The sequence below is a fragment of the Asterias amurensis genome, chromosome 3 (assembly GCF_032118995.1).
Source record: "Asterias amurensis chromosome 3, ASM3211899v1".
In the NCBI taxonomy this organism is placed as follows: Eukaryota; Metazoa; Echinodermata; class Asteroidea; order Forcipulatida; family Asteriidae; genus Asterias; species Asterias amurensis.
The window spans coordinates 28,373,773-28,385,620 of record NC_092650.1 but is presented as its reverse complement, the minus strand read 5'-3'; the positions used below and the strand labels follow the sequence as shown (position 1 = coordinate 28,385,620).

Genomic DNA, 11,848 nt, shown 5'->3' with positions numbered 1-11,848 from the left:
AATCGAGAACCAATCGTGAACTCTAGGATGCCGATCCGAAGAGGTCACAGACAAAAAATGTTTACTGAGTCCCCCGTGGGTACCATGGAAACCTATACGGCGTGTTCCCTGTCATGTCGTCACGGTGCAGACTACGGTGTGTTTTATTGTGCTCAGATGCATTCAACCGTAGGCTTTAAAGCTTTTGTTAGAAATATTGATTTTCCTGACCAAGCAAACAAAGCATTCGGGACGGGACCTGCTGCAGTACTCAAGAGTTTGTGTCGACGCGGCCATGTTGAATCCAATTTCTTGATCTTGTTTCTTGGTTCTGGGCTTCCGGCTTGTCTAACCCGTCTTTGAGTGTGACAGCTAGCTAAAGAAGGAAACGCCTGCATCTGAATTCAAGTGGTAATTTCTGTTAAAAACACATTTAATTTGATCATAATTGCTTGAACTGTTTTAGGGGGCAGGCTAGGCCTATGTTTTGGTTAGCCATTTAAACTTAATATTAAAAGCCTCATTCATTCGTACTACATTGTACCATCATTGTACTTCAAAAACTTTTCCATAAGAAATTTTTAACTACTCCATAATTTGTTCATTACATTATGTACTTATTGCGTTGTTCACACATACAGCAGAGACATAAACATGGGAGGAAGGTCAGATATCACATCATGCTGTATCTTCATGCTTCTTCTTCTTAGTAATCATGTCTTCATCATTGATGGATGTTGGCAAGAAATGATCACTCTAGAGACTGACAGTTCAGAGGAGACTCTTACATCTTTGTATTTCCCTTCAAACTATCCATCCAACTTGGACTGCAACTATAATATAGTCGCCCCAAACGGTGAGGACAATTTTAAAGAAACTTTTACTTTTGATGTTATTGTTATTATAACCAGGTTATCTTAATGTGAACTACTTCAGTGAAATGTCATATTTGTTGTGTTTTTATAGAGGAGAAAGAACAAGGTTGTGAGTATAATAATAAATAATAATCTTGTAATGCGCACGTATCCACCCTGCTGGGTGTTCAAGGCGCAGTAAAACCAACAAACAAAACAAAAAAAGGAAAACAAACACAACAAAATTAATCCTTGACAGTTTGAAGACAATTAATTTGTGCTAGATATTGCATATTGATCAAAATCGCATCAACCTATTTCAGATCTAGGTTAATCTAGGTCTACATTGCATATTTATATTTGTATAATGTGTTTATACCTCACATCATTTGTTTATTTGCATATTTGTTTATTTGTTAATTAATTAATATATTTATTTATTTATCTATTTATTTAATTTTTTACTTGTTTATTTTTTTTTGTTTTATTAATTTATATAATATACTCATCATTGGGTATTTTAATGTAAGCTTCTAATGTCTACCTGTTACTGATGATAATTAGTAAGTTGCAATATTTTATTGTTTTCCAATCTTTCTTACAGGTAGAAGAGTGCGAATCTACTTTACATCCTTCACAATGGAGGACCCTAATGAATACGCTACCTGTTTATATGATTACATCACAATCCATGATGGAGATTCAGATGCTGATCCATTAATTGGAACATTCTGTGGCCAGACAGTACCTCCTGTTATTACATCCAGAGGGCGCCATTTAGTTATCCATTTTGTATCTGATGGATCGATTGAAGAAGCTGGGTTTAGTTTAGTGGCACAGTCAGTGTCTGCAGATTATCGAGGTATGTGACTGTATGGTGCCATGTAATATTGAATGATTTTGCAGGCCATGAATTTTGCTCTTAAACGGGCTCTCAAATTGTCATGTGGTTAGGGGCACTTATACAGTATGAGGACAATTTAAACCAGTGTATTGAAACTTTGCAAGGGCACCACATCACAAGCACAGGGCACAGGGCACAGTGATTTTGCTGTTGGTGCTGTGTGTTATTTTACAGAGGGCTGACTTTGATGTTTCCTTTTGATTTTTATTGATGAAAGAGATTTTCTTGAAACCATTTTACTTGTCTAGGAATAAGCTGTGATTGTAAACTAAGTTAATTAAGAAAGATAGTTAAGAAAGTGGACCCTGGTTCGAATCCCACTAATGAGCAGAGCCTTGTCTGGCTCTACCATTGTGTGTAATAGAATTAAATACAAGTCTTTCATTTTAATGTGTCAGAGTGTATTATTATATTTTGTTGAAGACAGCATTTTAAAACAATGTTTTTCTTATCCCTATTTTATACTTTACCAACAAGCTCCAGCCAGTCTTCCATCTCACTCTAATTGCAAAGGGCTTAATAGTCTCTCTCATGATACTATGTGATATTTCTTGTCCCTTTCTCATACAGAGCCTTTACCAACAAGCTCCAGCCAGTCTTCCATCTCACTCTAATTGCAAAGGGCTTAATAGTCTCTCTCATGATACTATGTGATATTTCTTGTCCCTTTCTCATACAGAGCCTTTACCAACAAGCTCCAGCCAGTCTTCCATCTCACTCTAATTGCAAAGGGCTAAATAGTCTCTCTCATGATACTATGTGATATTTGTTGTCCCTTTCTCATACAGAGCCTTTTACCAACAAGCTCCAGCCAGTCTTGCATCTCACTCTAATTGCAAAGGGCTTAATAGTCTCTCTCATGATACAATGTGATATTTCCTGTCCCTTTCTCATACAGAGCCTTTTACCAACAAGCTCCAGCCAGTCTTGCATCTCACTCTAATTAAACATGTTAAAAGGGCTTAATAGTCTCTCTCATAATACAATGTGATATTTCCTGTTCCTTTCTCATACAGAGCCTTTACCAACAAGCTCCAGTGAGTTTTGTGTTTCAGTGTTGGAGGAGACTACCGGTGAATTCTTCAGTCCAGGTTATCCAGATTCTTATGCTCATAATCAAGACTGTTTTTTTATTGTCATTGTTTCGGATGAAGCAGAAACTATTCACGTAAGTGTTTACAGACAATTTCTGTCAAAATCATTATCACATCTTAATGTAATATTTATTTTATATTTGGGCCTAATACCAGCCTGGAACTTCATTCTTGAGTATCTTGAAAGGGCAAGGCAACTTTCACTTTGTAAAGGGCACTTACATTAGAGGTCTTAAATTCAATGGGAAATATTTGAAGGTCACCAAGGCCAGGGGCAATATGGAGGCCATGGCCTGTGTAGCCTGCGTGTAATTCCAGGCCTGCTTAATAAAAGAGAATTAGCCATTCCTACCTACCTTATTGTTATTACATTATCTTCAATGGAAGAAAATAAAATTAAAAAAAGTTATTTTTAATCTAAATCCAAAACTAAAACTTAAAAAGCATTGAAGTGGTCCCAGTCTCCATTTTATAAATTGGTAGTTTTACAGTGAAATCAAATTGACTACTAATGTAATTATTTGTGTGTTTTTTCTCTCTCACAGCTCCGTTTCACATCATTTGATTTGGAGCCATCCCAGACTTGCATCTATGATTTTGTTGAAGTACGTGACGGATCTTATCTAGTCTCTCCTTTGATTGGTCGATACTGTGGTGGATTCAACAACGCCCCGCCATCCTTAGTTGAGTCAAGTGGACCATCTATTTATATTCAGTTTCACACAGATATATCGGCATCATTCCAAGGGTTTTATGCTGAATATGCAATTGGTTCTATTGGATTCAGGACAAGTTCAGATACTGGAGAATCTGTACAGACATCAGGTAAAGATCATCATTGTCATTGTTAGGAGACTCATTAGTAGGGTATGGACAGGTTAGAAATCTTTTGGTTTCACTGGAAAATATAATGTTTGTAGTTTGGCAGAGGATGAGGGAGAAGTGGTTCTTCTTATCATTGCTCTGAGAAAGCCTTTTTTGTTAAAGATAGTCATACACTGTTTCTTCTGCTTGGGGTTGTGGTTCTGAAGTACTTTGCAGGTTTTTGATTTTCCTAGGACTCAACCAATGTGCTTAGTCTTGGTCTCAACACTGAACCTTCATGTATCTAGAGCCTTAAATATAGTTTAGGATAGATTTGACAGTAAATATATTAACGACCACGACCTGGGCCCATATGTTAGGCAGAAGTTTCTGCTGAGCAAATCTTCTCTTTGCTGAGCAAGAAATGTGTGGGGTACCAGTCACAACAGTGGTTACTGTATTATAATCTGGCCGATAACCTATTATTGCTAAGCACGATTTTGTTTTGCTTAGCAAGTTTGTGTACAGCAATGATATTACTCATGAAACTAAATTCTGTCCATTCTACAACAGTGACAATTCTATCTGTGTTTTTGTCCTGACAGTGTGTGATATCCGCCATGCAGTCTTGACTGAACGTAGTGGGTTTATTGTGTCTCATAGAAACTTCCCCCAAGGCTCTTATGATCATCATTCTAGCTGCGCTGTTCAGATTGTTGGATCTCGAAGCTATGAAAAAGTCCTCATAGATTTTATTCAAGTCGATCTTCCATCTTGTAAGTATTTTGTTTAATTTTAATTTTCATCACAAGCCAACTGAGATGTTAGGATGTTAGGATAGCCTTAACGCTTTTAAATCTGTTCTGAAGACTTATCTTTTTAGAAAAAGCTTTTTACTATTTTTATTGCTCCAGTTGTATCTACTGTCTTTATGTCAGTGCATTTTTACTGTTGTATCTACTGTCTTTATGTCAGTGCATTTTTACTGTTTTGGAACTCCTGTAAGAGTCTTGTACTTTTTTTAATTTTATTTTTTTAATTTAATATTATTATTTGTTTGTTTTTTTTGTTTTTTTTTTTTTTTTTTGGGGGGGGGGGTTATGGTATTTCCTTGATTTTACCAGTTATTAAGTTTTTAATTATTGTCTTATTATTTGTTATGCGCTTGTGTACATTTTATGGAATGGTCGCAATATCAATTAACAATTTATTAAACTATATGATTTGTGGCAATGTTACTGTTTGTGTAGGTTTGCCTTTTATACTCAATGTTGATGTCATTTTATAAATTTGACATAAAATTCACTATTTATTCATGTTTTGTACATGTACAAATACTTACAATAACTAATAAAACATCCCATCTGTCATCTTAACCTTTAGCTTCAAACTGTGGAAGTTCATCTTCAGACTACATTCGAGTTAATGATGGTCAACTGGACTCTGACCATGCCACATTAGGTACCCTGTGTGGTAGTGATGTAGGGCGTTATACAAGCAGTGATATGTTTGCTAGTCTAGTATTCCAAACAGACGGTGCAGCTAATGATGGATATTTAGGATTTAAAGCGTTGTACACCATCTTCTATGAAGGTAACGTAATTATTAATAAACTGTTTCAATTCAAGCTTTATAGTTGTCTGAGTATTTTTAGTAGACAGTTATTTTGATGTAATGTTAATAGAGTTGTTTATTATAAATTGCACCTTTAAACATCCTGGGATGGAGAATGTGCACTAAATATGTAATGAATTATTATGATTTTCAATCCTGGATTAGTAGGATTTGAAACTTTGCATGTTGGAAATACGATACGTAAAGGTTTGCGGTAATCAATCATGGATTGTTACACCTTCCCTATTAAAGCCATTGGACCCTTTCGGTACAGAAAAAAAAAAAAAAGTTCACAGATTTACAAATAACTTACAGGGTTTACAGAAGGTAGTGGTGAAATACTGCTCTTGAAATATTATTCCATGAAATGCTTTACTTTTTGAGAAAACAGTAAAACAATATCAATTCTCGTTAACGAGAATTACGGATTTATTTTAAACACATGTCATGACACGGCGAAACGCGCGGATACAAGGGTGGGTTTTCCCGTTATTTTCTCCCGACTCCGATGACCGATTAAGCCCAAATTTTCACAGGTTGTTATTTGATATAGAAGTTGTGATACACGAAGTGTGGGCCTTGGACAATACTGTTTACCGAAAGGGTCGAATGGCTTAACATAAATGTCTGACTTTCTTCTAGATGCTTATGGCTGTGCAGACAATGACTATCATTGTAAGAATGACCATTGTATTGGAAGTTCCTTGGTATGTGATGGATACAATCACTGTGGCGATAACTCGGATGAAGACGATGGATGCGGTGAGTAATGACCTTGAGTGTTGAGTAGTTGACTGGGCTTAAGGGTCACCCCGGGTGACCACAGAATGACCATTGTTTTGGGAGTTCCTTGGTCTTCACAGTGATTGATTGAATCACTGTGGAGATAACTCGGATGAAGACGATGGATGCGGTGAGTAATGACCTTGAGTGTTGAGTAGTTGACTGGGCTTAAGGGTCACCCCGGGTGACCACAGAATGACCATTGTTTTGGGAGTTCCTTGGTCTCCACAGTGATTGATTGAATCACTGTGGAGATAACTCGGATGAAGACGATGGATGCGGTGAGTAATGACCTTGAGTGTTGAGTAGTTGACTGGGGTTAAGGGTCACCCCGGTGATCATAGAATGACCATTGTTTTGGGAGTTCCTTGGTCTCCACAGTGATTGATTGAATCACTGTGGTGATAACTCGGATGAAGACGATGGATGCGGTGAGTAATGACCTTGAGTGTTGAGTAGTTGACTGGGGTTAAGGGTCACCCCGGTGATCATAGAATGACCATTGTTTTGGGAGTTCCTTGGTCTCCACAGTGATTGATTGAATCACTGTGGAGATAACTCGGATGAAGACGATGGATGTTGTCAGTAATGACTTTGAGTGTTGAGTTAGGGGTTAGGAGTCAGCCAAGGAGTAGATGGCTGGGCAATGGGGGATGGGGATCAGCCAGGGCGGGAGAATTAGGTGGGTGATGTCAAGATGGTACAGGATTTGAGGGAGATTGAGAGAGTGGAATTCGCTTAGTGTTGAGAAGTTGACAGGGGGACTGAATTGAATTGGGTAGTGGGTGGGGTCAGAGTGTAAGAAATGGCTTTGTGGCGTCAAGGATACAGCCTATACTGGATGAACAGTGTATAATAAACTAGAAAGCAGAGATTTTAGTTAGTATTAGCAAAGAGGGAAACGATTGAAGAAAACATTGTTAGTTCCAGCATGTTAAAATAGTCAATGGAGAGGAGAGTAGCAAGTAAGGAGTTGAATATAACCCAATCATATGACTGAGGACAAAAGGAATAACAATTCTCTCAGGGTGATTTGCTTACCCATTTCCTGGGAGCTGGTCTGTCACATAAATGGTTGCCCTTCTTATTTTCCATTTGTGATTTTCTTTCTAAACTAATGTTATAACTTATTTCATATTTTCTAACAGGTTCTGAGGATGATCTGACTTGGTTAATGATTGTTGGAATTATATTTGGTTGCATGGCACTTATTGGGATTGGGCTTTGTACTGCATGCTGCTGTCTGAATAATACTGCTAGAAGACCCACTACAACTAGGGCTCCATCTACAAATGGAACAGCATTGTCAACTATTTCATCTCAGAATAATGAGTAAGTTTAGAATTATGTTGTTGTTATTCTAAGTGGAACTTAATGTGAAAGCTTTGGATGGTGTAGGAAGTATGAACCAACCTGTTTGATGGTAGCATGCCAGCCCTGATACTTCATGGAGGAAATATTGATATGTTCCATTAAACTATTTAAATCTCCCTCATAGTGGTCCCCTTTAATGGTCCAGCTTAATATCAGAAATGGACAACTGTCTTAAATTAATCCCTTGCCAATATTTCACAAAGTGAACTCCTCCTCTTTAGAAGATGCTGGATGCTTAACTGTTAGGGAGATTAGGTCTGAGCAATCAATATAATATTCCTGGTTCTTCCTCGAACTACATCTACCTCTTTTTTTCTGAAAAGAGATTAATTCCCCATACAAGCTGTTCACATTTACCTGGCTTTTATTTCATTTTACTTCAGTTTTCTACCAATTGATGTTACTTTTAACCTTACTACATGTGTTTATAAGTAGCTGTAAAACCTTTAAATAATATTACAATGTACATGTACAAAGTTGTGAATTATTTTGTTGAATGTAAGTTTGAACTACTATTTTCCTTTTTTTCTTACAGTGTCCAGAACCCAACCTATCTCCCAGGGCCAATTACTTCCTCGGCACCTTCTTCTTACACCCATCAAGCACCTTCCCCCTACCCCCAACCAGCTTCATCCTTACCCCCGAAGTACTCTGAGATCTGGAACAACCCAGTTGATGTACCCCCTATCCAAGGTTCCCAGAACGGCTACCCAGTGCCTCCAGCCCCTGAGCCCAGTAATATATACAAACGGGAGGATGAAGAGGATTATGCCGTTCCTGATCAACTTGAAAACACACCTAAAAGTCTAGATGCACCTGTTCTCCCCCCTCCAGCATTTCAGTATGCCCCGCCCACTGCAGATAACCCATCAGGGGTAAATGGAGGGGTACATGTAAATGAAGGTTTGAGTTCGGCCCAGGGGATTAGACAACCTAGGGGTGGAACTCTGCCTCCATTAAAAGGTATAAAGGGAAGACCTGCTGAAGAACAATAAGGAAGAAACCAAAATGAGCAATCAATGAAGATGTAAATAAACTTCATATTTTTAACAACTCCAATTTATGGATGAAAAATATAGCACAAACTACTTGCATTGAGTTTGTCAGTGACATTTTACCACTACTTCAGACTTGGCAGTCTTTTGAGCAGTTTGTGCTCTATTCATCCATCAATTAGAAACGTTAAACAGTTTTAATGAACATTCCTAACGAATATACATGTATTCAAGAAGATGTGAATACTGTATGCTTTGTGACCATAGGCTTTATACAAGTACTATATTGGGATGTCCAACATAATATAGGTTTACATTAGTTATATTGTAAAGACCATAGATAATGTTGTTATTGCTGTGTGTTAGTTTTTATATCAATATCGGTCTCTTCTGTTATTGACATGATACATGTATTATCGACTTCTGATTCCTTGTACATGTATAGGCCCCTCACATTTGTCAATATTATGTGCATGGGAGTGTCTGCGCCTTGTGGTCTGGTATGAAACAGAAGAAGAAGAAGATTTATTGACCAATTCCACAAGAAAAGTTCATACTGGTATGTCCTTGAAAAAGCCATTTTGCCATAGTTGTCGATCTTCTCTTCACCTTTAAAAGTAACTGGAATCATTGATGAATAAGTTTTCATTGAATTTCCTCTTAGATAATGTATACATGTATAGACCAATAGCATACTTTCATTTCCCAGTTGCTGCGGTTTTAAAAGTGTTAAAAACAGTATTTAAAAAAACAGTGTTTATTTTTAACACCCGTTTCAGACAGGCGTGCCAGAGTGGCACCGAACCAAATAAAGAGCGACTGTAATAAAGAGCAACTGATGGACCCAAATAAGTTTTGGTTTCAGACAGGCGAACTTAACATTATCATTGGCTCGGCTCATGAAAAGATCGACGTCTAAAACCAAGTCGCTCCAGAGTCTTTCTGAACCAATGCAACAGTCGATCTTTTGACTTCTAGCGGTCCTGTCGCTCCTAACTGTTTCAGACGTCCAACTTTTCATTGCGAACTTTTCATGATTTTGCTCCGGCGCGACTCTGGAGCGCCTGTAGAATATTCCTTTGTATTGGGATATAATTATACTGATATAATTGATGAATTGCTCTGCCAAAGTTAAACATTGCAAACAAATAATTTTGTTGTCAAAGGTTAGCGAAAGTAAATGCCTTTCCATCGGAAAGAAATGAGCTCGCCTACGTTCGCTTATGTTTACACGTGATAACAAGTTTTTTTTGCAGCATGAATTTCCAGTAAAAAGAGATATCGATTTGTGAATCCGTCCCGAAAAGCAACCTCCTTTGTAAATGTCTTTCATCTTATAATTGTAAATAAACTTTGTCGACATGTTGGTAAAAATGTCCTTGAATTTTATGTAAATATGTTGAAAGTCTACTTTTTTATTTTTACAAAGACTATTTGTTACACAGAAGATAATAACTATATAACTTTTGTTTTGATCTCTAATTAAATTTCAAATTTATCGCCTTTAAAAAGAAGGTAACTTGTGTTTGATGCAGTTCTATAAAGTTAAATAAAATTTTAATAATTAATCTGTTGGATTTATATTTTTAAGTACTTGTGTGTGAGTAAAAATTTGCCTTATTATAAACATAATTGGTGTGTAGAATAGTAATTTCTTTTCTATCCTGTAATAATGTTTTCAAAAATTCACTCTTAGGAATTTTTTTGTCAGTAATTTGGACGGAACTAATTGTTGCTCCTGGAGTAACCTTTATATTCGGTTAGTTCCTAAAATGAAACTAACATTTTCCCCACTCATGGTGGGATTCCTTTTGGCAAAGGATTTAATACGCGATTGTAAAAAAAAAATCGTTGACTTTTAATTGAAAATTCATACGATCGATGCTTATGGCTGGCAAACAAGAAGGCCTACAAAAGTATTATTAATAAATACCTTGGACGGTTTCAAGTCTCTGATTGGTCAAAACCCGGTCACGTGTGGGAGTGTTAACGGTGGTATAAAGACCGGCTTTGGAAAATAGCGAATAAGTGGCCACTAAATCAGCATACATTGTGTAAACCTTGCGCGTTGCACTGTATCGCACGCTTATTTATATCCCTGTAAGTTTCGCTGAACAGATAATTATTTAAAAGAGTCACTGGTCTCAAAGATCAGTAATGTGATTAACGCACGAAAGAGATGGGAACCATCAAAAGCTCAAATATGGCCCCTGAACATGTCTGGAAGTACCGCCGAGAGAAAAGTCACAAAATTTGGACAATTTTAGCCGTTTAATTCGCTAAAAAAGGTATTTGTTAATGGGAATAACAGTGTTCGTACCCGGTCTTCACTGCGTGGTAATGACCTTGGTTGGTGGCTGGCGCTGTTAACGGACCGAGCCGGAGGCGAGGTCCGTTAACAGCGCCAGCCACCAACCCGGTCATTACCACGCAGTGAAGACCGGGTACGAACACTGTTATTCACTAATTAATAGCAAACTTGTAACGTATTGTTAACCTCCTTGACCGTTCGCCGAATTTTGCATTCGGTTTGAAGCGGGTTTTTCTTGCGTCATTGATGGAAAGCAGCGCGTAGTGATTGTTTGCGTCACAAACATTTGCTTGACATCACTAGTACGTCGACGTCATCGACGTCATCGATTCTAGTAACGCGCACTATACGCGTGTTTACAAACTATAGGACATAACAACGCAACGTTGACTACAAATTCATCCACAAATCCAAGATATAAAACTGTGCTTATCACCAACACCATAGTTTCTTGCAGTATTCATGAACAGTTGATTTTCCTTTTTTTGGACGAGTTTTGGCTGTTGTGTTTTCTACACTGAAGAGTTTTACATCACATAATGACCCATAATAGAACAGGAGATAGGCTGATTGGATGGAGTGCCACCTCTTTGGAAACCACGAAGTGGAGGGATGGGCCGAAACTACGATGCTACAAATTAGGTTGTATGTCAATAAACTGCCTGGATTTGTAATTGGTAAATATGTCAAATCTTAATTGAGTTTATCATGTAGTTTGCTAAACACGTCCATGGTTACTGATGTCTTACTTTATCTGTGGTTTTGCTTCCTCATTGTTCGTGCGTGTTTCGTTGTCAAATGCTGTTTTGTATCACTTAATATATTTGGATGATTGGTTGGAGCATGGAGTTGGAGGGGGTCCAATACGAGGGCGGGAGGGTGCAACCATTATTTATTTCATTAAATGTTCATTCGGGTGTTCAGTTCACTTCAATTCTTTGTATTTGATAAGCTTTAGTTGCAACATTTATTAATACCTGCTTTGACTTGTATACATGTAGTTTTATTCGTGCAAAACAAACAAAAGGGCAAGAGGAAAAGGGTGCGGAGTAAAATGATCAATTCCCTCTATTTGATTCTTTTTTTAAACAAATATCCCGAAAGAAAATTCCACAAATCGGGAAAGGGTAATATAG

General features: G+C 37.4%; 1 protein-coding gene across 1 annotated transcript; it reads left to right on the top strand.

Annotated features, from left to right (window-relative positions):
• The first annotated feature begins 69 nt into the window (after positions 1 to 69).
• Positions 70 to 10,006, top strand: LOC139935391 (tolloid-like protein 2). The gene is made up of 10 exons (XM_071929955.1): positions 70 to 390; positions 621 to 835; positions 1,438 to 1,695; positions 2,754 to 2,905; positions 3,377 to 3,656; positions 4,241 to 4,411; positions 5,019 to 5,228; positions 5,892 to 6,011; positions 7,181 to 7,364; positions 7,942 to 10,006. Exons 2-10 carry the CDS (start codon positions 634 to 636, stop codon positions 8,399 to 8,401), a joined length of 2,037 nt encoding a protein of 678 aa, XP_071786056.1. The 5' UTR covers positions 70 to 390; positions 621 to 633; the 3' UTR covers positions 8,402 to 10,006.
• Positions 10,007 to 11,848: the final 1,842 nt, after the last annotated feature.